The 26,023-nt window shown below is 38.7% G+C and overlaps 1 protein-coding gene and 1 long non-coding RNA gene across 7 annotated transcripts; both read right to left on the bottom strand.

The window, feature by feature from the left end:
- Nucleotides 1-1,998: 1,998 nt before the first annotated feature.
- Nucleotides 1,999-25,942, bottom strand: LOC148726700 (proto-oncogene tyrosine-protein kinase receptor Ret-like). Of its 6 annotated transcripts, XM_088727655.1 has the most exons (18): nucleotides 25,789-25,938; nucleotides 24,104-24,466; nucleotides 22,591-22,845; nucleotides 21,820-22,086; nucleotides 20,727-21,020; nucleotides 20,275-20,604; nucleotides 19,335-19,448; nucleotides 19,216-19,234; nucleotides 5,620-5,647; nucleotides 5,145-5,448; nucleotides 4,643-4,753; nucleotides 4,252-4,442; nucleotides 3,838-3,960; nucleotides 3,596-3,666; nucleotides 3,388-3,428; nucleotides 2,947-3,043; nucleotides 2,661-2,760; nucleotides 1,999-2,399 (listed from the first exon to the last, which is right to left on the bottom strand). In XM_088727655.1, the coding sequence occupies exons 1-18, from the start codon at nucleotides 25,874-25,876 to the stop codon at nucleotides 2,334-2,336; spliced, it is 2,862 nt and encodes a 953-aa protein (XP_088583781.1). In that variant the 5' UTR covers nucleotides 25,877-25,938; the 3' UTR covers nucleotides 1,999-2,333. The 6 variants fall into 6 exon arrangements, 4 of the variants coding, with proteins under 4 accessions (XP_088583781.1, XP_088583784.1, XP_088583782.1 ...); XR_015989574.1 differs by lacking the exon at nucleotides 3,388-3,428 and having other exon boundaries at nucleotides 2,269-2,399; nucleotides 25,789-25,939; XM_088727658.1 differs by lacking the exons at nucleotides 19,335-19,448; nucleotides 20,275-20,604; nucleotides 20,727-21,020; ... (2 more) ...; nucleotides 24,104-24,466; nucleotides 25,789-25,938 and having other exon boundaries at nucleotides 19,216-19,232.
- On the bottom strand, nucleotides 16,151-19,209 carry LOC148726701 (uncharacterized). The gene is made up of 2 exons (XR_015989786.1): nucleotides 17,562-19,209; nucleotides 16,151-16,803 (listed from the first exon to the last, which is right to left on the bottom strand). It is a non-coding gene; the product is annotated as an uncharacterized LOC148726701 (long non-coding RNA).
- Nucleotides 25,943-26,023: the final 81 nt, after the last annotated feature.

Genomic DNA, 26,023 nt, shown 5'->3' with positions numbered 1-26,023 from the left:
ACGAAAGTCCGTAAAGGTGAACTTCCTCTCTCAATTCCGGAAATAAAAATTTTTCACGCAACCGTTACGCGGTTTTCTTGCAGCACTACCGTAAATACATGTTCGGCGAATCCAACTTGCTGGGAACGCCCAGCCCCGTCTGCAAGGAAAATGTAGGTTGTTATTACACTATGAACGTGAAAGTCTTAAACGAAGGTGCGCTATATAAGGACGTCTTCCCTGGGAAGACCTAGGCTCATTTGTCACTCACCGTTGACGCGTGCGGGTCAAATTTAAATGCTGGTAAACGAACAAAAGGAGCTAATGAGATATCTACTGTTTACTTCCACCAGCATGGTGGCATGATGTATCGTGCGAACCACCTACTTCGATCTTAAATTTACCGCCACAAATAAAGTTTGGATAAAGGAAATATAAATCCCAAGAATTCTTGTATTGTGATGAAGACATAAAAAACTTTGAGAAATGCGCCCGCTGTTCACTGCTTTGGTGTAGCTGGTAGCTGTAGCTCAAGCTGGCTTGACTCTAGGAGTTCTACATCACACGACGATAGATTGACAAATGGTCCAGTGGGACCTAAGGCTCCTTTTAGAGCGCGCCTTCGTGTTTAATATGCTGGTAAAGAAGGTCAATTGAGCCTTTGATTTCATGATCAAAATATTTGATTCGTTCCCGAAATTATCACGGATTTACGACATGTTTCCAATGTGTCAGTTTTTGGTAGACGGCTCGTTCAATTGTTTGCCTTTGGTTTGCTTACTGATGCCAAAACTTATTTTGGAGGAAAGACAAACGAAAATCACTTTTAAATCTGATCTCTGATCTTAAATTCAGAACGAAGTGACAGCAGAAATAAAACTATGTCTTTGATTTTAAAACATGCTGCTTAAGTTTTTACGTCAATCTCGCTTTTGATGAAAGCTATCTTTCAAACAATTGTAATTCTGTGTCTTACTTCATAAATGGAAGATCGGTTAAACTGAACAGGGCATTTTCTCCAGCTTTAAATTTCAATTTCTTCCTGTTAAACCATTTCCCCAAAAAGTAAATGGAAGAGAATTGCTCAAAATCCTTTTTAACATATATTTTGGCATCATTCTACAAGATTTAGTAGATTTCATTTCTGTAAAGTGTGTTATTTCGTTACACGAAACCCTCTTTTTCGCGCTAAATTGTAAAATGTGGCAAATTCTCAGGATTCGTTTATTATCGATTTCCTCCAAAACTAATCGATATTTAGCCAAATATATGATGCAGCGTTTTCTTTCACATTAAGGTCTACCCAACCTGATAATATTGGCCAAATTGAATTTTGAGCTTGTGCCACGAAATTTTTGATCGATGGTAACATTTGCTCTTAACAGCTAAATGAGAGTGAATCCTACGCAATTTTTTTTATTAGGACTAAAGCGGAAAACAGAACGAATAATGCATGAACATTGTATATGGAAACTCTTCACCCGATCAATTAGACTTAGTTTGAGTTGATTACTATTGTTTGCTTCCTGTTATTGGATCGTGTCAGTGACCCAGGATTCGGTAGAAAAACACCGAGATCTTTAAGTCTATTTCAATGATGAAAAACCAAACTCAATACCAAATCACCTTAGAAACTTCCTTTAAAACAAAAGACGATTCTTCCTCAACAAGGTAAAATTTACCAATTAAGTGGCATCTCATTCCACATCTAGCACTAACTAAAAAGCAAGATTTTTTTAGAATTTTTTTAAATTCAGATTTGTAGACATAAGCGTTTACTGATATATGTAATCGTTTGCCATCAGGATAAGCATAGGTAGCTTTTGAAATATCTCCTCAGTAATAAAAACAAAAACAATTCAAGAAATATAGGTAGCTTAGCAGGCTGCTGCGTATCCCATTATCACGGTACACGAGTGTTACTTATTTTCTTTATGTCTTTATTGGTTTTAAGGGGACGATGGAAGACTGGTAGTTATGGAGACATTGATACAGATCGCACAATATAAATCAACTCTAGAAAATGATTCTGTTACTTTATTAAATTTTTTTAAATTTGATCTGCTTTTACATTCACTTTCCCCCAAAAACGACAAAAAATGCTACACATACAAGAAATTGCATTGAAAGCTGTTACAAAAGGGTTTAATTTCCTTATCACCAGAGAGATTTGAAAGGAATTAGATTAGACCGGTACTATACGTACTGTGATTTACCGTAATGGATTGAGCGCTGTGACTCTTTTCAATCTCAGCTTTTTTTTTGAAAAAGTTTTGTATTTCAGTCCAATAAAGAGTAAGAAACTATACGTTTATTGCAAAAACTGCGTGAGACAAAATACGAGAGATCGATGACTATACGTTTAAGTCCTCAACGTTTGCGTACAATTGTTTGTCGTACACTTTCATGTTGATCAGCCCCTGTGGAGGAAAACAAAACAACAAATTCATGATATTATCAAAAATGATTGTGTAACCTTACGTATTACCAGACCTATCGCTCGAAACGCCAGCTCTTGAAACTACTTACCTTGGCCAATCTGAATTATCAAATCAATTGATAAAAACAATTTATACTGTGGAATTAACACAGAGAATGGTCCGAATGCAATTTGATGATTTACGAAAGGATAGGTAGTTGAGACTTAATCTATCCATAGTCACGATTATAAATATTTTCACCTTGTCTTTCGTTTCCATGTCCTTAAGCTGGTTTCTTAACTCAGTGAACGTTGGTCGAACATCCGGGTCATTTTGCCAGCATCTTATCATGATCTGGTACCTGGTATTTGTCAAGAGTAATACTTTCAACCAACAAAGAAAAAATGCATTTTCGTTTTCAAGAATCATTTAACTTGAATACAGTTAGAACTGGCTTTAACTCACAGTCATTGGGTGAAATAATTCTTTGAATGGGATTAGCGAAAAAACCAAAGTAAAAAAGAAGAAACAGAATTGGACAACTTACAACTCATCATCCACATGTTGTGGTTTAGGCATTCTGTAGTCCTGCTGAAGTAATTTCGCAATTTTCTTGCCATCCATCCGTGGATACGGGGAACCACCTAGGAATGATGTAAATATTCTTTGATTTCTTATTGACAGAAAGGAAAGCAGATTACACATGAATCTTGTTTAGATGCGTAAAATTATTGGCAACAAAGTTTTAAACAAAAATTAACTTTTTTTTTTTACATTTATTAGTTTTTTGTAGAGGCAAGCAGAGGGCCATATGAGACGTGCTGCTAGTGCAACTTCGTCGGTTTAGCATGATTACTTCAGTCGTTTTAAGGCGCGGAGTTTTTGTCTCAGCATTTTACAATGCTATTCAAGATGAAAAATTAATTAACCAGTCGTTGGTATGTTTCTTCGTTCTTCATTATATATCTTATATGAACTAAATCGTTACCTATTGTGAAGATCTCATAAAGGAGAATTCCATAGCTCCATCTAGAAGGTAATGGGATAAATATGGCATCAACATAGGGAACGCTCTTGAAAACGGTAATGCTTGATGCTATCTGTACGTGTGCACACTAGTTTGCGGGATGTACCTTTCACACTCAAATCGAATGCTTAGCGATATATCATAACAAGTAGTGAACGACTGTACTTACACATCACTTTTGGTGGTATATGTGCCATACAACAACGCCTCGTAAGCTGTCCACTTTACTGGAAGACGACCCTTAGGAATTCATAGTTACTTTATGAAGAGTTCTCATTTAACAACATGACATAAAAAATGGAGCTTTAGGATTCCATGAAAAAAAATTTTAAAGTTCGAAGGGAGTCAAACTAGAATTAAAAAGTATAGCTTTAGTCGGTGTAATGAAGTTAAACTCATATTTCAAATTACCTTTGTCTTTTTTTCATAAACATTTTCCTGTTGCACATCTCTGGCCATTCCAAAATCTGTTACTTTACATGTTTCGTTTTCCCCAACCAACACATTACGGGCTGCAAGATCTCGGTGGATGATCTAACCACAGGATGATAATAATAAATCGAACCTGATTACTATCAGAGTTCCATTTAAAATCATAAAAGCGAACTATTCAGTAGTTTTCATGAGGCGGGTATCAGCAGTGTAACACCGGCGTAAGCACTTTTTTTCGGACATAGCCTTCTCATGATTGCACCACCAGCAGGCGCCTTAAAAAAAAAATTGTCATAAAAAAAACTGTGGCTATCGCATTGCAAACTAAGAAATTGCGATTGCATATACTAGTATTGGACTATCTGCTCTGACGTATTTGTGATAAAAACTCACAGATTTTGAGGACAAGTAACTCATTCCATCAGCGATCTGCCAAGCAAACTTCATCAGCTGCTGTGACGTCAGATTCGTTCGTGGTTTAATATCCGGGTCTTTGAAGTAAGTATCATTTAATCCACGGCTCTTTCTCAGGTAACCCAGTAAATCTCCAAAAGGAACATATTCGATCAACACCAACAGAGGCTCTGAGAAAAAATAAATACATAAAAAAAAAGAAAGAAAGAAAGAAAGAAACAAAGAAAGAAAGAAAGCGGCTTTACTAAGAAAGGAGCTGTACACAACGCTCTAGCAAACTTGAGATAACAAGGTATGCTTCTATTTAGTTGACCTCGTTTGCTTTGTAAAATATACATGTCATACTGAACAGCTAAAGAAAACAACTCACCAGTTTCTGTAACACATCCCACAAGTTTTATGACGTGTGGATGCGGTTTTAGCTGTTTCATCGTTTCGAGTTCATTTACCAAGTCCCTCGTGTCCGATTCTGAGGCGTCATCTAAAGATACATTTCCACAATCATCTCTACTTATTTGAATCACTCAGTAAAAAGTTAAAGGTAAAAAGAAATGGAAATCCCTCTGCTGTTTCCAAATCGTGTGAAACTTGGAGAGATCAATGAAAGTTTCAGTAATTCTACTTCAGGACGCATAGTGTAGTAAAGCGAACGAAAATAGTACACACAAATAGTAGGGCCGGTAAACTTCATTAGTATCTCTTGTGGTCGAAGTTTGGTATCATTAAGTTTCGCATGGAGGAAAGAGGGAATGTTTCCTTTAAGGGAACTGTATCACATCTTCAGGCAACTATTCCCAACACATATTCCTCCTAACTGTGAACGACGAGTAAAACTTTTCTGAACTCTCGTTCGCAAAAGAGTAAAGCTTTACCTTTGAGCATTTTGATGGCTATCGTTGTTCCTCCAGGCCTTCCGCGAAGATCTGTAGCTGTTCCCTTTGCCACCTGGCCGAAAGCACCTTTACCAATGATTTTTTCTATTGTCACATGATCCCTTGACACTTCCCAGGAGCGCGTTGATGGATGAAGTGGCGCGTAATCAGCAACTTGGCCAGCGGTTTGAGGTTGAGTATCACCCAAGCTTGTTTCTTTTATATCCATGTACTCTGCGGGATGCTGGGAAAAGTCACTTGAATTAGGACAACTTAATTGCAAGTCTTTTAACTCCATATCGTTCTGAAAATAATTAAGGAGAAATAAATGGTCATTCATCATTACGTATTTACATGAATGGAGGCAAAGATTATAGAAACGAGAAATTTTGGCTTACTATTAAAGGTGGCTGAGATTACTTCATCTTGTCATTGCTTCTTTGATTCAATTTTTTTTCAGCGTTAAAGGACTTACCTCATAGTCACCCTCATTTTCATACACCCTGCAATGAGCAATGAAGGGACACATATTACGAAGATGGTTCAATTTGAGTCATTTGTTCCTTTACCTTTGCATCTACAGGCTGACCGACAGCCCATTAAGAGGAAAGGTTTTTCTTTAATTAGTTTTTTTTTCAAACTACATTTATCTTCAGCTGACTGCTTTTGTATTTTTCTAACCGCCTCCCGGTTAGCTCAATTGGTTAGAGTGCCGGATTGTGTACGTTGTGCGTGAGGTCGAGGGTTCGAGCCCCGGCCGGACCAATACTCATGGTCTTAAAATAATTGAGGAGAATTTGCTACCTTTCTATAATATCAAGAAATGGATAGATATTCTAGTCTTCTCGCATGACGAGCTTTGCTCAAGAAAAAAATTCTCAGCAGGCATCGTAAACTGATGCCGAGGTTTGGGGAAGAAGGCGTTGGGTGGATGTCATCACATTAATTACACCACAATGTAATTATACAGATTAGCGCCCACGAATCCACGAGAGATACGCGATTGCGTGCGAGTTAACGCGGGGTCATCTGTTGGCGATGAAAATCAAAATCATGAAATGAAATGAAGTTTGTTGTGCGCGTAATGGTCATAAAATACTGCGTTTTCTCTGTTTCTGCCTTTTTCCTTAAAACGACATCTTTAATCACGTAGTCTTTCAAAGATCCTTCTTTTTCACAGAAGAGGCAATACCGGCGAGGCGCCGTATTCGAAAAAGCCTCTCTTTCGATTATTTAGGTATGATTCTTTCGCTTGGTTTGCCATAAAACAGTAACAAAAGATATCGCAATTTTCATGTGCCGTACGACCTGAATAACAACCGTATCGAATTTCCAGTATTGCGTCACTTGGTGGATCGATCAGTGTTCACGCTTTGCGATCGTAGTACACGATGTTATTGTTTTGGTACAAAACCTGTGGCGGTCACACGACTTGGCCTCGTATCCTGGTTAAATTCTTACCAATATTATAATATTAAACCTCGACGAGATTTTTCATGTCGAAATGTCGAAAAGCATCATGTTTTCGATTTCGAAACCATTCGAAATGAAGTCATAGAGGCAGTCGGATTTTCGACGTGCGGCTTTCCACCGGCTAACTTAACCACGCAGAGTCTTTGCAGGATTACAAGTGCCACACTTGACCCTTGCAAGCATTGGTATCTACTTTTGAAAGAGGTATGTGACGTTCGTTTGCGTAAATATTTCATATGCGATGTATTTAAGATATTTCCTGACCAAATCCAATATGTGGCGACGCGGGAACTTCAGCCGGCCAAATCATCGTTCGGAGTAGTGGGGTTAGCCAGGATTCCCGACCTCGTTCACGTTGTGTTCACGTTCGGTCTAATAGCTGGTCTATCTTCTTCGTAATAAAATAATACCCGACGAACTTATTAAATCTGCGGGAGTTATGACTATCGTAAATCTGGTGAACTCCGCCACACTAGACTTTGAGCCCGAAGGCGCGAAAAATTTATCTTTTGGCGCCAAACTCAGTCACGACTCCGAAGAGCTCGCTTCCTAATTTACCGAAAGATCAGCTAGAGTAAATTTCCTTGGAGTAGAACTGAAGAAGCTTCAAACACAGATTTCTCATCTCGAATCAGCATGGAGTCAATTTTACAGACCCCTTTTTTCCACCTCAATGTTCGTACCTTGTCGTGGTGAGGTGGCTTGAGTGCCCCAATGACCAATTGCAATACAATGCCTTTAAAGAATTCAGCTTCAGTTGGTGGGCTGTATTTTCTGCAAGGTAGAGGCCAGACTAACACGAACTTTGTCATTGTAGTTATTGTTATGATTATTATAATTATCATTATTATTAATGATTTTGTTATTGTTATCATTACCTTTATGATTGTGATTGAATCATTTTCAAAATGAAATAGGCCGCTCAATGAGGATGGCATGCTGAGGCAAGTAGATTTTCATTTATTTACCCCCCTCCCCCCAAGTAGAAATTCAAGTGTTTCTGATAGTTTTTCTCTTCAATAGATTGTTAGAATGCAGAAGATTTTCTAAGACACATTGTACAGAGGGCTTGTCTTAAGTAGTTGTTTTCTGATTCAAAACCACCTGCCTAGTTCTGTTTCTCTTGGGTAGTTAGTCCATGGACTGTTGTTATCTGATGGCAGAACTAACAGGTGGATCTGTTTCTCTTGGGTAGTCAGTCCATTATGGGCTGTTGTTATCTGATGGCAGAACCACCAATCTGTTCTGTTTCTCTTGGGTAGTCAGTCTATGGACTGTTGTTATCTGATGGCAGAACCAGTCCCTATTTTTTTCAGCTCTATGCTGTCAGTCTTTTATGGACATTTATTTTTATCTGATGGCAGTTTTAGCTTGCTCTTTTTGTTTTGAAAAATGTGTTGCTTATGCTGTTTGTCACGTATCATCTGTTATTAGTCAGAGGCACTTTGGTCAATCAATCCTATCATTGTCTTCATTATTATTATTGTTAATTCAGCTGCTACTCTTCTCTCTTTCGCACAGGGCCCACTACAGATAGTGTTACGGTATTTTCCAAACCGCCAGAAAGATATAACTCGTACAACTCAACTACTTTATTGACTGACGTAATAACTACGAAGCGATATCGACAACCAGTATAATAACTATCTTTTTCACTTAGCTACGGAGCGATATAAATACTAATACAATCAGTATCCTTATAACTTAGAGCCCTTTACAAATAATATCACTTAAATCTCAGTGTACTACCGCACAACTCACAGTTCTCTTGAAAATCTTTAACAAATTGTCGACGTCCGTAATTCTTTCTCTCACGTAGCCTTCCACACGGCTTTCAATTCCAGTAAACAACTCTGTCCGGCTCTCGCTCCTCTGGGCTCTTCGCAACAGCAGTTCTAGCTCACTAAAGGGCCTTCCTCTTTAAGCTAGCGTGACTCCTTATATATCTTTCAGAAAAGTTCTAGAATGTTCTAGAGATCTGTAATATTGCTATTTTTAGAAACATTACACTATGATTACATCATAACAAAAATATGCTGAGTCACGGTTCTAGAAGGTTCTCCTTAAAGTTCTCGCTTAGTCATCATGACTAATTGTTCTAGAAACTTCTTCGTTCTATTTTTAATAATTACGTAACGCAACGCACTCTAGAAAAATATGGGCGCTCTCCATAACACCCTCCCCCTTCGAGAAAAGAAAGTTTGCAAAACTTTCTTGCAAAGCTCAAAGTCTCGAGAGGCAATCTGCAATAACATTATCCTTTCCTTTTATATGTCGGATGTCCAAGACATACTCCTGCAGCATTAAACTCCACCTCAACAATCGCTGATTCTTGCTCTTTAATTTGTGAAGAAATACGAGGGGGTTGTGATCGCTATACACAACAACGGGCAAACTTGAGGAACTAACATAAACTTCAAAATGTTGAAGAGCTAACAGCAGTGCTAAACATTCCTTTTCGATGGTGGAATAGTTCCTTTGACTTTTGTTAAACTTCTTCGAAAAATAACAAACCGGGTGTTCTACACCTTCGTCATCCTCTTGTAACAACACAGCACCAGCGGCAACATCGCTTGCATCAACAGCCAGCTTGAACGGTGAAGAGAAATCAGGCGCTGTTAAAACAGGGGCACTCTGTAACATGGCTTTCAGCTCCTCAAAAGCCTTTTCACACTGGTCACTCCAATTAAATTTCTCCTTCTTGCTGAGCAGTTTTGTCAATGGCTCTGTGACGGTTGCAAAGTTAGAGCAAAACCTTCGATAATAACCAGCCATACCAAGGAAACGCATCAGTTGCTTTTTGTTTTCTGGCCGTGGAAACTTGATTATGGCTTCGACCTTGGCGTTAACTGGCTGTACTTGTCCTCGTCCGACGACATGTCCCAAATACGTCACTTGTGCTTGGCCAAACTCGGTTTTGGAGAGATTGATTGTTAATTTGGCCTCGCTCAACTTCCTGAAGAACTCACGGATAGTTTCTAGATGTTTCTCCCAAGTTTCACTATAGATGATTACATCATCAATATAGGCTTCACAATCCTCAAGGTTGGCGATGACTTTATTAATGAGACGTTGGAAGGTAGCAGGAGAATTTTTCATACCAAAGGGCATGACCTTGTATTGGTAGAGTCCTTCTGGAGTTACAAATGCTGATATCTCCTTAGCGCGATCTGTTAACGGTACTTGCCAGAATCCTTTGAGAAGGTCAAATTTCGTTACATACTTTGCCTTTCCCAGCTTATCGATACAATCATCCATTCTTGGGATTGGAAAGGTGTCTGTCTTAGTCACACTATTAACTTTCCTGTAATCGGTACACATCCGATAGCTCCCATCCGGTTTAGGCACGAGTATACATGGAGAACTCCAACTACTGCTGCTTGGTTCGATAAAATCGTTCTCCAACAAATATTTTACCTCTTCTTTGAGATACTGTTGTTTTCTCGGATTCAGCCTGTATGGGTGTTGTTTAACAGGAGCAGCATCACCGACATCCACGTCATGGTAAATCTGATTTGTCCTAGATGGTACATCAGGGAACAGGTCACTATACTTCTCAAGTAGCTTCTGTAGGTCTTGACGTTGACTCTCTTCAAGGTGTGACAGCTTGGAGTCCAAATTCTTTAGCACATCGGAGTTGGTGAGTTTTGATGCGTCAGTAGGACTGAGATGACTACTACTAAACTCACTACTTAAGTCTTCGGGCTCAGAAATAACTACATTAACGTTTAGGGGCTCTTTAACTACATTATTATCTCTCTCTACGTAAGGCTTTAACATGTTAATATGACATAATTGCGTCTGCTTACGCCTATCTGGAGTAACTACTATGTAATTAAGGTTATTTAACTTCTTCTCAATAACATAAGGACCAAAAAATCTAGAATACAATGCGTTACCGGGCACTGGCAACAATGCAAGAACCTTTTGACCTGGCTCAAAACTACGTTCTACAGCGTCTACATCATACTTCTTCTTCATTAACTTCTGAGAAGAACTAAGATTGTCTCTAGCTAGTTCACAAGCTCTAAATAACTTAGTACGAAAGTCTGAAACATATTGTAAAAGATTAATAGACTCACTACTGCTTGACAATAATTTCTCCTTAAGCAGTTTAAGAGGCCCTCTCACAGTGTGCCCAAATACGAGCTCAAACGGACTAAATCCTAGGGACTCCTGGACGGACTCGCGTGCCGCAAACAGCAATAGGTGGATTCCCTCGTCCCAATCTTTCTCTGTTTGGAAACAGTAGACTCTCATCATGTTCTTTAAAGTCTGGTGCCATCTTTCAAGAGCTCCTTGACTTTGAGGATGGTACGCGGATGATCTATACTGTGCGATTCCAAGCTCGTGCATTACTTGTTGAAAAATACCAGACATAAAATTAGAACCTTGGTCAGACTGGATAGCGCTAGGAAGACCGACCAGCGTAAAAAACTTCGTTAAAGCTTTGACGATAGTCTTGGCTTTGATGTTTCTCAGGGGCACGGCTTCAGGAAATCTGGTGGACGCACACATGATGGTTAACAAGAACTGATTTCCAGACTTCGTTCTTGGTAGCGGTCCGACGCAATCAACAATTACACGGCTGAATGGTTCTTGAACGGCTGGCAGAGGCTGCAGTGGCGCTTTTGGAATGGTTTGGTTTGGTTTCCCAACCATCTGACAGGCGTGACATGACCTACAGTACTCAGCTACATCTTTTCTCAGGTTGGGCCAATAGAAATTATTCAAGATCTTCCTGTGAGTTTTGTTCACACCTAAATGGCCAGCCAGGGGAGTCTCGTGTGCCATACTTAAAATGTCTTGCCTGTAAGTTTTCGGGACAACAACCTGGTACTTAACAGCCCATTCGTCCTCAGCTGGGACATCGAGCGGTCTCCACTTTCTCATTAGCACTCCATTCTTTGTAAAATAACAGGTGGGGTTTTGTGATACTTCGTTTTCACTGACGCTTCTTGAAAACAACGGCGAAATTTCTGGGTCTTCACGTTGTCCAGCGATGAGCTGAGAGGTCGACATCTTCTCAGACTGATCTGTTAAATTCTTCTCAGGTAGGATTTCTGTTGGTTCAGAAGGGGAGGGACTTGGCTGCTCATCCTCAAAAACTCGACTGATAAAGGTGTCCGCTAAGGCAATTTCTTCATCGCTGGTTTTCCTCTTCTTGCTCATGGCTCGCGTTACTACACATGCAGGATAAAGACCAGGAATTATCTTCTCGACGGGGTCTGGAGACTTTTCTGAACTAGGCTTCTCTGTAACGACAGCATTAATGACCACTTTGTCTCCTGCAAGGTCATTTCCAAGGATAAGATGTACTCCATCGAACGGCAATGTTGATTGTATTCCAACTTTCACAGGACCAGACACAAGATTTGACGACAGAAAAACTGTATGGAGCGGCACTGGGGTATACTCGGAACTGATTCCTCTGATTAAAACACTTGCACCAGTGGACGATTTCTCAGAAAACAACAACGTGTCACTTAATAGCAAAGACTGTGAGGCTCCAGTGTCTCTTAGAATCTTGATCGGTACTGAATCTGTCATATCACGGGATAATGATACTGAGCCATCGTGGATAAAGGGCTGGAACACATCCATGACGGATTTAGACGAACCACTGACGTCATTTGTAGAGATTGTCTGGGTCTTCTCTCGAGAAAATCGTGGAGGTGTACATTCACTTTCAGAAAATGAAGGCGACGGCTTGGCAACAAATCCGTTGGGCTTCGATTCCACACCATATCTTTGCGCAGGTCTCCACTTTTCTGGGCAACTGGAAATCAGATGACCTTCTTTTCTGCAATAATAGCAGGTTGGTGGCTTGATGGGCTTATTTGGAACAAACCTGTTTTGTCTTGGCGAGGTGGAGCTGGAACGATTTGTAAAATGGTTACCAGGGTTCTGTTTGGGAGGTGCTCCGTCATTCTGTTTACTCCGCTGGCTTCCAACCCATCGTGATACGGAGGGAGGCTGAAATCTACTGTTAGGCTGACGGGGCTTTTCCATGAAGTTCACTTTGTGACTCAGCGAAAATTCATCTGCTAACCGTGCAGCGTCTTCCAACGTTTCTGCTCTTTGCTCGTTAATGAACGTTCGGACATCACTATGAATACACCTCTTAAATTCTTCAACTAATACCAACTGTCTTAACTTATCGTGACTCTTATCTACTTTCTGTGAATAACACCAACGATCAAATAACTGTTCCTTACTCCTAGCAAATTCTACGTAGGTTTGACTACTAACTTTCTCATAGTTTCTAAACTTTTGACGATAAGCTTCAGGAACTAACTCGTAACCCTTTAAAATAAGATCCTTAACTTCGTCGTAACTTGCAGCTTGTTCTACACTTAACTGTGTATATATTTCCCTAGCTTTACCAACCAATACACTTTGTAATAACATAACCCAGTACTCTTTAGGCCACTTAAGACTACTAGCTACTTTCTCGAAGTGCAAAAAGTACTTATCAGCATCTTTTTCTTGGAATGGAGGCACTAACCTAATGTTCTTTGTAACATCAAAATTTTCACTATGCTTTTCACTACCCGAGACTAATCCTAATTGCATTTGTACCTCTAACTTTTTTATTTCCATTTCATGCTGAAATGCCAATTTCTCTCTCTCTAGCCTCTCTTGTCTTTCCTCTCTCTCCAGTCTTTCCTTTCTCTCCATTTCTTCTCGTCTTTCTTGTCTTTCCATTTCTTCTCTCTTCATCTCCATTTCGTCTCTCTTCAGCTTCTCTTGTCTTTCTATTTCTTCTCTCTTCATCTCCATTTCGTCTCTCTTCAGCTTCTCTTGTCTTTCTATTTCTTCTCTCTTCATCTCCATTTCTCTTTCCTCTTTCCTTTCTTGCATCTCCAACTTTCTTATTTCTAACATTGTTTTTGACGATGTTTCTAACATTGTCCCTTCAAAAACCTCAGTATCCACTAAGTGGTTTACTATAATCTGTCGTATCTCATCCTTTCTCATTGCTTGCTTAGACTCTAACTCTAAGTGTTTTGCTAATAATATAAGTTCGTCTTTCCTTAACGCATTAAATACTTCTTTGTCGGGACTCGACATAAAGTCTTCTGGATTAAACTTTGACATCTTGATATACTCTATGACTACTTAAGTCGACAATAACTTATCCTTGAAATACTCTACTATAACCTTCACTACAAAACTCGCTCCTGGACAATAACTTATATGCCAAATACTTCCACAAAATTCGCTCCCGGACAGTTACCTCTGCTCTAAATACACTTCCACAAAATTCGCTCCCGGACAGGCCCCCAATTTCTGTTACGGTATTTTCCAAACCGCCAGAAAGATATAACTCGTACAACTCAACTACTTTATTGACTGACGTAATAACTACGAAGCGATATCGACAACCAGTATAATAACTATCTTTTTCACTTAGCTACGGAGCGATATAAATACTAATACAATCAGTATCCTTATAACTTAGAGCCCTTTACAAATAATATCACTTAAATCTCAGTGTACTACCGCACAACTCACAGTTCTCTTGAAAATCTTTAACAAATTGTCGACGTCCGTAATTCTTTCTCTCACGTAGCCTTCCACACGGCTTTCAATTCCAGTAAACAACTCTGTCCGGCTCTCGCTCCTCTGGGCTCTTCGCAACAGCAGTTCTAGCTCACTAAAGGGCCTTCCTCTTTAAGCTAGCGTGACTCCTTATATATCTTTCAGAAAAGTTCTAGAATGTTCTAGAGATCTGTAATATTGCTATTTTTAGAAACATTACACTATGATTACATCATAACAAAAATATGCTGAGTCACGGTTCTAGAAGGTTCTCCTTAAAGTTCTCGCTTAGTCATCATGACTAATTGTTCTAGAAACTTCTTCGTTCTATTTTTAATAATTACGTAACGCAACGCACTCTAGAAAAATATGGGCGCTCTCCATAACAATAGCACTAGCTTAATGAAGTCCCAAAACCTTTCACAATGAGCCAACTCAAGAATTGCAGTCCTCAACAGTTTCTGAGGTTTTCCTGGCTTTTCTTGAGATTATTTTGTCTCAGTTTCAATTACTTGGATACTCATTCAGCTAGACTAACAATAACACCATTTTGTTCATACATAAACATTGAAATAATCATAATAGTAATATAAATGATAATAATAATGATTTGTTATTGCTACTGTTATCATTATCATTATCTTTATGATTGTGATCATCATTTTCAAATTGAAATAGGCTGCTCAGTGAGGATGGCATGCTCAGGCAAGTAGATTTTCATTTAATTTCTCCCCCCTCCCCCCAAATGAAAATTCAAGTGTTTTTGATAGTTTGTCTCTTCAATAGATTGTTAGAATGCAGAAGATTTTCTAAGACACTTTGTACAGAGGTCTTAAATAGTTGTTTTCTGATTCAAAACCACCTGCCTGGTTCTGTTTCTCTTGGGTAGTTAGTCCATGGACTGTTGTTATCTGATGGCAGAACTAACAGGTGGATCTGTTTCTCTTGGGTAGTCAGTCCATTATGGGCTGTTGTTATCTGATGGCAGAACCACCAATCTGTTCTGTTTCTCTTGGGTGGTCAGTCTATGGACTGTTGTTATCTGATGGCAGAACCAGTCCCTATTTTTTTCAGCTCTATGCTGTCAGTCTTTTATGGACATTTATTTTTATCTGATGGCAGTTTTAGCTTGCTCTTTTTGTTTTGAAAAGTGTGTTGCTTATGCTGTTTCTCACGTATCAGCTGTTATTAGTCATAGGGTGACTTTGGTCAATCAATGCTATCATTGTCCTTAGTATTATTATTACTATTATTAATTCAGCTGCTACTCATCTCTCTTTGACACAGGGCCCACCACAGACAGCACTAGCTTAGTGAAGTCCCAAAACCTTTCACAATGAGCCAACTCAAGAATTGCAGTCCTGAACAGTTTTTGGGGTTTTTCTGTCTTTTCTTAATTTGTTTTTGCCCCAGTTTCAATCACTTGGATACTCATTCAGCTAGACTAACAATAACACATTTTGTTCATAGATAAACATTGAAATAATCATAATAGTAATATAAATGATAATAATAATGATTAGATTAATGGAAATAATCATAGGAATTATAACCATCAGGATAATGAACATTATTTCTCCAACTATTGTAAATATTTTTATCATTGTTATTATTATTATTATCATTATTATTGTCATCATTGTTATTATTATTATTATTATTATTATTATTATCATTATTATCATTATTATTGTTATCAATGTTATTATGATTTCCATCATGAATTATTAGAGATGCTTGGGAAAAAATGATCTATAGTTCCCTCCAACTCATTATTCTTTCAGTTAAGTGAATTAAGACTTGTGAACAGTTACTGCTTTATTCTGTTATTCCGGATGACCATAGAAATGGTGAAAGTCCACAGATATTATCCCTCTAAGAGTTTCTCCAGGTGTTTTTTTTCCTCTGAATTTGGTTACAACAGAATGAAGGGCATCAGAGTATAGTGCGCCCAGCTAGACATGAATTGCATTAATATTACAGGGTCATTTTGCTGTATTCAGGGTTTAATCTTAGCCTTCTACAGACAAGTTTGTTCCTCTAAATGCAAAACACATTTTATCGTTTTTTAAAACAAACTTACAAAAACTGCAAAGAAACAGCTACTAAATTTATGGAAACATGACAAACAAGTCAACTAGACTGTGTACTACACATCATTGAAATCAAAGTATCACTTTAGGAACATAAAATCGCAAGGTCAGTTTCCCATTTCTAGTGCCTGAGAAAAGATCAGGCCACCAGATTACTTCAAACTCTCTGGTTGCTCGTCGCTCTCAATTTCCAACAACCATTTTAGTTTACTGGGTGAGAATCGTGCTTGATTTCTTGCCCCATGCTCTTTCCTTGGCCGCCTGTAAAGCTTGTGAGAGTTTAACAGCTACTACTTGCAGCTACCTCCATATTCCCCCGATAGCTTTTCTTCAACTGTAATGGAACAGAACTTTGATGACTCAGACCAGAAATAACATCATTCACTCTACCATCCCTGTAATAAAAATCTTTGGATTTTTCTCTCCATACAGGGGGCCGCAAATGCATTTTTTCCCTCGCACGTTTATAAAAGCATTCGGCATGCCTGCCAACAAAGCTTGGATGTATGTTTCAGGAACTTAGTATCTTTCAACTCGACACCATTTGCCTGAAACCAAAATAATAATTACGAAAGTTAAGAGATTATTTACTTCTGGAGTGAAATGTACTAAATGATTTGCCCTTTCAAACATAAACCTGAGTTATCAGGTTTTGTCAATCACAAAATTACACGCCGGGTTATTAGTATTCCTTGGGGACCTTCCTATATTATCATAAATATCTAAGACAAGCAGGTCTTTTAGCTAGGTAATCTATGTTAAAAATCGCGCTGTACAGCACTTAGAATTATTTTCCTCACTCATTATTTTTTTCACACTGCAACTTCGCGTACTACGCAATTATTACTACGCAGTCATATCTGGTGTCCAATTGGGAGAAGAGCTTGTTATTATTTTTGTTTTAGAGGTGAATTGCGATTTCTTGTATGTCCCCTATTTCGTCGAAGAAAAGCTCGAACAAATACTGAAATTAATGAGTAAGTCACTATGAACAACTAGTGCAAAGTGTCAGCACTATCGAGCCAAACTGAGAACTGTTCTTTAATGATTTTTAGCATGTACCACCAATTCTTACTATTTTTAATTTCTGCGTTTTAATAGACTTTGACATGTTCTTGAGAAGATATTAAATCGGTTAGCGCTGTTGTTCCCTTCTAAATTATTTTGGTGGAAGCGCCTCATAAGACACTGGTTTAACTAAAATCATGTTGGACGACGTTGCATTTTGACTGCACAACCCGCAATTAAATTTAATTTTAACAGCTATTCGAGTGTGTGAAGAACGGAAAAGAGCAAAATTACATACCATCGGCCTTTCGATGCACGGACAAATTAAAACTTTTTGCAATTCCACTTATCCATTGCTTGTAACTAATAGACCTTGTCCTTACTCTTGCGGGAGGCCGTACGATCTGTTGTCCATTGTAGAACTTGGCAAACTTCGCGCACTCTGCCTGGAGCGCAACAATGTGATCTTTCGATTCTCTATCTCACTAGCGCAGTTGTTGTGTTGAACATGGACGAATAATACGTCGCAGCGTGTCTTGTAGATAGCTAGAGCTGCCATGTTTAGGATAAGCGCTGAATATGGACGAGCTTTAAAGCCGCCACTGAAAAAGCACAATCGACCGTTTTTCATTGTAAGGATCAGGTCTTTCACACAGCTGTCAGAATTAAAGAGAGGAAGAACGTCGATCTCGCTCACCTAAGTAGCGAAGTACACCACGAGCGGCGACGATGATCAAACACCTCGAAGATCACCGTGGTGTCCCTCTACTCTTTGGTATCATAACCAAGAGCGAGCCGTTTCGACTTGTCATTAAGTTTTACGGTTAATAAAACAAAGGCCCCGCTCTACACAAAGCCTTAAAGAATGAAACACTAGAAAAGCTTACTTAGCTTGGAATTATAAAAATTTCCTTTCTAAAAAATCGAAGATTTTCACGGTTACCGTAACTTCGTATTTTTCCAAATTTCCTATTTTGCATGTTATGCTGTTTTGCATTTTCTTCAGCGTATAATTTAGTTCAGCGTCGATCATTTATCATCCTTAGAAGAAAATATTCTGATCTTTACGTTTAACTATAAAATTGCTTTGGCTTACATTGTGCGCCTAAAAGGAGCGTTAAAGTAAACATGAGTTGATTCCACGCGAGGGTTTTACCTGGAAAAATGCCTGCACACGAGTGACACTGACATTACCGCGTGTCCCTTTCTGGAAAACATTCGTGTTATGACAAGAAAGGTCAGCTTAAGGGTTTTGGGTTACCCAAACTATGCAATTTTGACGCCGAAAAGTGCCAAAAAGTAATTACAGAAACTTCATCCGCAACACCTTGAACGTGCTGTGGGCGCGAACTGAGATCTTCTCTTACAGTTAATAATTGCCAGGCGGAACTCAGATCCGGCTTAGCCTAATTTGCATAAATTTTTTTGGTGGGCAAAGCTCGTCATGTAAGGACGAATAAACCGTAGGCCCCGTTTCCTACAGAGTTAGGGGTAGGAGACGTTAATTTCCCACGTAATGGGTTACTGTGGGGTGGATGTCCTCCCCTGGAGTGGGATGGGAGGGAAGGTGAGATCGTTACATGGACTGAAGCGGCTGCCAGAGGCGCCTGATAATGCTGACGTCTGATCTCAACCTTATCATTGTAACTAGACACTTTTGTTGTTTAGAGTGCTTAAGACTTTCTCACTTTCTCTCTAACGCATTTTCCTCATAATACATGTCACTGTTGTAAAAGGGACACATTTTGGTGTGTGTGTTTTTGTCTTCGGTAAGGCTAATCTAAAAGATTACCCCACTCAAAAAAAACAGGAAATAAAAAATTTTCCCCAAAGCTCTTTATAAATATTAATGAACAACTGGGCCTTATTGTGAACAGTTGATTGTGGTTGCTGTTGTTGTCATGTTTTCTTAATCTACGCCCATTCTTAATGGCTACCAAAAGAAATCCTACCTATGTCTTCCTCCAGTACCTATGAAAAAGAGTGTCGGAAGAGTTACAATTAGTCGCTGGGAACCATATTTGTAATCAAAGCAAACAGCAAAATATATTCGAAAAATAATGAAACTTACCTTTCTTGTGTAACCAGATAATGTAAATGAATAACACAAGAATTACTAGCACAAGCACTCCAACTATAGATATATAAACGACGTCATGACATGAGCACTTGCATTCTTCTTGAGCTGAAGAAAAATATAGAATCGGCCCCATTTAGCCAACTAGGGCAAAGCATTTTAGAACGTAGGAATTGGGGATTGGTTGGTGATACCAAATATCTCCTCTCCCCAGACCAACGTTCCGAAAGAGGGAGTCTGGTAAAGTCCGAATACAACCTCATTAATTTATACAATAACTGGTCTATCTTGAAAAATAGATTGATCGATGACGCCAGGTGACAAGTGAAGAGGCCCGACTATTGATTAGAGGATCACAGTCTTTCTGAAAGAAAGGGGGGATGGGTCAGGGATATAAACTCAAGGTCTTAAAATAATTGAGAAGAATTTGCTACCTTTCTATAACATCAAGAGATGGTTAGATATTCTAGTCTTCTCCGATAGGGACGAATAAATGGAGGTCCTGTCTCCTGCAGGGTTGGGGTAGGAGACGTTAATTTCCACTCACGAGATTACTGTGTGATGGATGTCTTCCCCTGGGGTGGGATGGGTGGGAAGGTGAGATCGATAGACTGATGCGGCTGCCATAGGCGCCTGATATGCTGACGTCTGTTCTCAACCTTACACTACACACGTAATTCAGCCTCTGGGCTGCAAGTGGTCAGATATAAACTATATTCATATATTCATACTCAGAGGATATTATCCATTGTATTTGTTCACGTGATCTTTACTTAACTAGAAGCAGCGAACTCTAGGACAGAGTTTTGTATCTTTTAGGAGTATTTTTCCGGAGACTCAACCCCCTCTCTGTAAGGGAAAAGGTGACAATAGAAGCGGGATTTATGTCATGCTGACTCTGAAAGAAAAGACACTTTATTAAAATCGTCATTACCGTTCTGGTTGTTTTTGTGTAGATCTACAACTTTTACCCTTTTGACCTTCGTCTCATCAACCAGACTTTCACCAAGTTCATTTGTGGCAGTGATTTTAAATTCATACACCTTGTCTCGCTCCAACTTGACTGTCCATTCATTGATTGAAACATCCGTGATTTTCCTTGCGACTTTCCACTCTCCTTTTTTTCCGTTACTCACTAATCTTTGATACACAGTATACTGTGTAATTTCTCTTCCATTATCTACTGGTGCCTTCCACTTCAAGGTGAATTCTTCATCTGTTGTTTCACTGGACAGGCCATATATTTCCACAGCTGCCGGGGGACCTTCATTGACCAAAATATGGGATACATAATGTCTAGAAATCGAATGTTTAAAACTCAAATTTCTCTCTAGGTAGCATAAGAGGAAAGACATATTTTGTTATTCTCTTAGTGAAATTGCTTACCCTCCAACTTTGTCTTCATTGTAGTTACAAAAGGATTTCCTTCAAACATAGCATTTCTTGCAAACATTTTCACTGTGTAGTATGTAGCTCTGTTCAGACCCCCAAAAGTGTAACTTGTTCTACCAGGATCAGTAATAGTAACACTGTCTATTTCAGTGTCACCCTTTAGTATGATCACTCGGTATCCTGTGATGGGACTCCCTCCATCATCAGCTGGTTCAGTCCATCGTACTGTTAGTGAACTGGCTTGAATACTTTCTTCTGATGATACTATGGATGGTGCACTTGGTTTTTCTACGAACAGTAAAAACTTTAACTTTCTATTTTCCCATAATCACTTCAAAATATTTAACGATACGGCTAATCGTTAACGTACATCTTGTTTACAGTAGTGTTATAAAGTATTTTGCTTCACTCGATATAACCAAATCAATTGTTGAAGCTTAGAAAGTATACATGGTTTTACATGGAAGAGGCTGACATGAAGCTAATGATAATGCCATTCGTTTTAAGCTTATCATTTGGTCATTTTAATAGCGATGTGCCCCTCAGAGAGATAATTGGAATTCAACTAAATGCTGTAGGGTTGTGATGCCACCAGTGCATGTGTTGTAGCATAAGAATCGTAGAACTGATGCTAGGAAACTGCTAATGTAGCCACAACTCTGATTGTGTGCAAACATTTGGGCTCTTACCAAATCAGACAATTTTGAGAAATAAATATCTAAGTGCAAGAAAGGACTTCTTCACTCTACTGACTTCACATTCCACTCGCTCTTGTCAGCGGTCGCTCTGACATTTCTTAGACTAATTTCGCATTTTTATTTGTTAGGCTACAAATAAAAATTTGATCCTAATAAATATAATAACAGTAACATTGTATTACTAATTACGAAACATTAATTTTTCTCCTTCCTTCATGCATAACAGAACTGATAAGAAAATTCAGTTTTGAGCATATCGATATTAGAGAAGGTTTCAGACATTCTTGTAGGAGTTTCATTTTGGGAAATTTCAGATTTCTTTTTCCTGAGAAATATTTTCCAAGATGACATAACTGACGCTTAGGGAGGAAACAATAAGTACATCTTACTTATCTGTGATATTTTTACGATTCTGTGGTCAGAGGGACTCAGTCCATTGGCAGCAGTGCACTTGTAATCACCAAAATCTTGATCATTTCGAAGCTTTACTTGTACTATGTTTTCTCTGGTTCTGACTCTGTTTATTTTTCTTTTATCGGGTTTGTACCACGTTAGTGTTGGTGTAGGAATACCATCAGAGAGACATCTTAACGTTATCGTCTGACCAATCACAAACTTGCTGGCTGACGTGGTTACATTTTGTACTGTTGGTGGGTCTGAAAGCGAACAAGAAATAACAAAAAATATTTATGTGGGACAAAACTTATAGTGGGGCGTGACATTACCAAACTCATTTTCATGTACCATCGTTTGGTTTAAATAGTGCTACTTATATAAATTTTGGGTTTTTCTTCTTCAAAGGTAAATTTTGTCTGAAACGATATTTTCTTTTTCTGAACAGCTTTTAGGGAGGCCTACTCTGCTGTCATATTGTGTCAATCTAATTTCATGCTCAAGGTCAGATTTACAATGCATTATGGACATTTCATCGATGATTGTCAAGAATTAGATCTTTAGATCTAAAACGGTAGCACCTAACTAACACTTAAACCCTTGTCTATTGTCGTTTTGTATGACGTGGAGCTCGTCTAGTATTTCATAATTTTGTTTTGTATTAATAAAAAGTGCATGCGTATTAAACTGCATACAGTCATGATTTGTGTACATGCCAACAAGACTTGATCGTAAACACAACAAACATGTCAATTAATGCCACTTACAATAAACCACGAGTGTTGTAACGTTGGCCACAGTTCCAGCAGTGCTGTTTGCTCTACATAAATACCATCCGTCATCTGTTCTTTTTACACCGTTGAACTTCAAAAGCGCCGCTCCTTTTCCTGAACTTATCATTGTTCCGTCTCTGTTCCATGTAACTTCTGGCTCTGGCTTTCCTGAAGCTTGGCAGCTGATATTAACAAAGGATCCTTCGTGGTAACTCGCTTGTACTGATGACAAACTCATCTGTGGTGACTCTACAAAACGAAACAAGCGAAAAGGACGTTAGTTGCCTACGACCGCTATATAGCACGTCCCGCGCAGCACCGCGAACAAAAGTTTGGGGTTGTACGTGTACCTCATTATAATCATGATCATAAATATTAATATCATCATCATTATCAATATTATCATTATCACCATCAACATCATTATCAATATTACTATCACAGTCACTGTCACTTTCATTTTCATTGTCGTTATCATTATCGTTATGTTATCATTATTATCAGTGTCATTAATATTTTTATTATTATTTATTATTACTGTTATGATTGCAAAATTTCTTTCAAGCATTGACAGAGAACAATACCAGTGCCCATCTTTGGACCAATGGCTTAGAGTGTGGTTTAAATCTCTTTTTGAAAGGCGGGGCTGATTTGTAGGATACGAGACGTTTTAAATATTTTTTTTTGCTATCTAGTCTTTACGTTCAAGGCCCAAAGTTCATATGTGCCTTTCATTCTCCACATCATTTCGTTCTTGCTTCCTGGATTCTGCTATAATTATTTTTTGCTGTCTGCGTTATGTACTGTAACTCTTAGGTATTTCCACTCTTGCAAAGGTCAGCCGCAGGCAAGCAATTGTTTAGGTCCTTTGTTAACTATTTCATTATGTCTCCAGCTATTAGTGACTTGGAAAACTAAAGACATATTAAGGAGCCGACTTCATACGGATCCAAAGGACGGCTCAAGACGATCCTTAAATGATTATTCAATTGATGGATTGAACCCAAAGGGTGTATTCTGTTTGTTCGGGTGAGGGTAGTCCTCCTTAGAAGGACTGCTGTCGTTAGTCGGATGACTGACGTCTCGACAAATCAGTAGCGGAAGATCCCCAAACAGGGAATCTCGCAATAAACCAGTTCCGATGAAAAGCTGTATAACACTGTTGTTTGGTTAGCTACTTTCATTAACTCCATAGACAGCACTTGCAATTATGTTTTGCGACAATTTTGGTCTAACACTTGAAAATTCGTTTTGCTGCTTTCAGGCAGAAACTTAAAAGTATCAGTTTTGCATTAAATCAAGGATAAATCTGAAGTACTGTTTACTGTGGCCGAAACATTGGCTGAGGTTAAATTAAAAAGCTACACTGATACAGAATATCTGAGAAATGTGCTGACACATGTTAGATCAAACATGGTTTAGACATTAAGTACCAACCAATTTTGTTTTCTAGCGATATTCTGTCCTCTAACTTTTAGTCGCTGAAAAACGCACAAAGCTAACTTACCCTGGGCAATCAGGTCTACAGTGTCATAAATACTACTTGCACCTAGTTTCTTAGGAGAGAGAAGGCACACATACAATCCTTGGTCAGTCCAACGGATTCGCGTTAACGTGAAAGTGACCTGTCCAGGGCTACTTCCATTCCAGACTCCACTAACACGTCCACTGTAAACAGTTTTGGTAGTTAAGATGACCTTCTCGGTATAATAGATAGTAACCAGGACTTCATCTGTGCTTTCATCCTTTACATTTTTCCACACAACATCTCTTACACTTCCGGTGAAGGCCCAATTGAAGGTCACAGATGAACCCACAACTCCGGTTATCCTGTTTCCATTGTAGGTGGAGGTAAATTTCATTTGACATACTGTACATAGAAAACATCTGCATATCAAGCAATCATAGTATCTAAATTGAGATATTGGTGTGTGTGTGTGTGTGTGTGTGTGTGTGTGTGTGTGTGCGAAAAATACAATAGAACTGCATTAAATCAACCCACCGAGCATTAAGGATAATCAACACTCAGGTTGATATCGACCTACAGATGTACAATGAGGATACCCACGCTATGAGGACTCCTTTCACATCAGTTGTTTTCAATTACAAGTGTTTCCTTATAAACCTACAATTTACTTGTGTATCTCTTTCCCCTCTTTGTAAAATTTAATGTGCTTGGTCTTAAGGAGCAATAAGCTGTTCCCCAATCAGGTCTGCCGTAGTACAAAAGTGAAAATTTTAATCAATAGGATCACAGAGGTATTAAGAGAACTTTGTAGCAGGCAACGCTTTGTTGTTTTTGGTCGATCCCCAGTAAATACATGCAGGTAAAAGAGGTATTGACTTGTCTACTAGAATTTGAAAATGCAAGCTATGCACGTTCCCGCGAATGCCTAGTTCTTAATAACCATGTGGAATCTCCATAAGGTAGAATTTTGACCGAAAGTAGTGAGCTCTGCTTACAAGCAATTTCCGGCTTTCACTGTCATATCATCACCAGAACAATTAAAGAAATAAAGTCAAATATCAAACAGATAAATGAGATGAATATTCGCCCAATCCTGCATAGAATCTATCTTACAGGACTAAATGTATACACTTCTTTCCTCTGCAAATACAGACGATTGATGAAGTACGTAAAGAAATGAACCGATACCGAGATTATTTAATTGTCACGGTTTAATTTTAGATGTAACGAAATAAAAGTTACACATGAAACTTCCTCGCTGGTGAGCTGTAATCTAAGCGATTGGTTTTAAGAAGCCGGAAAAAATTCACAATTTGACGGAATTAGAACTCGTGCTTCCCATAGATAGCGCTACTACCAACTGAGCTACGAGGTCACACGTTGGGACGGGGCAAATCTTAGTAGACAACAATTAAATCAAATCAATAAGTAAACAAAGATGCTTAGGATAGAGACGAGACATGGCATCGAGTTGGCGTTTCCACCCGACAGCTTAACGAGTTAAAAATCATCCTGTCGGCCAGTTTTACAATCCCAAGAACATGGATGGAACATCGAATTAAACCATATAGCTAGGCTATGTTACACAGCTTAGTTTTGTTTAATAGATATCTGAGATATCTGGGCATTTGAGTACAAAATGGGCGACGCGATTTGCTTGATGACCCAGACATCAAATAGAACTGTAAGACGTATATCAACACCATGAAGGTCTCTTTACTTACCTGCTAGAGGAGAAACAACAACTACAGCTATGAAGCAATAAAGGAGTACTCGGACCTCGTTAGTGTGGCGGGATTTTAGAAATATCATGACCTCGTAGACTTTAAGTGTAAAAACAACCTCGCGTTACAAACTTGAAAGAAAAACAAATTAGAGAATTTGCTACAAGGTCAATTAAAAAAAAAAACAGAAATCGAATCTTCTTTTGACTTCCTCACCTCACAGACAGCTACCCAT

The sequence above is a fragment of the Stylophora pistillata genome, chromosome 7, assembly GCF_964205215.1.
Source record: "Stylophora pistillata chromosome 7, jaStyPist1.2, whole genome shotgun sequence".
Taxonomy (NCBI): domain Eukaryota; kingdom Metazoa; phylum Cnidaria; class Anthozoa; order Scleractinia; family Pocilloporidae; genus Stylophora; species Stylophora pistillata.
This window is presented reverse-complemented; position numbering and strand designations above follow the sequence as displayed.

Excerpts from the sequence above, each read along its gene's own strand:
- LOC148726700 (XM_088727655.1), bottom strand. The coding sequence starts at position 25,876 with ATGATATTTCTAAAATCCCGCCACACTAACGAGGTCCGAGTACTCCTT. Across the intron at positions 5,449-5,619 it reads AAAATGAGGGTGACTATGAG|AACGATATGGAGTTAAAAGA; the intron begins GTAAGTCCTTTA and ends AATTATTTTCAG. Across the intron at positions 3,961-4,251 it reads GTTACTTGTCCTCAAAATCT|ATCATCCACCGAGATCTTGC; the intron begins GTGAGTTTTTAT and ends TCCTGTGGTTAG.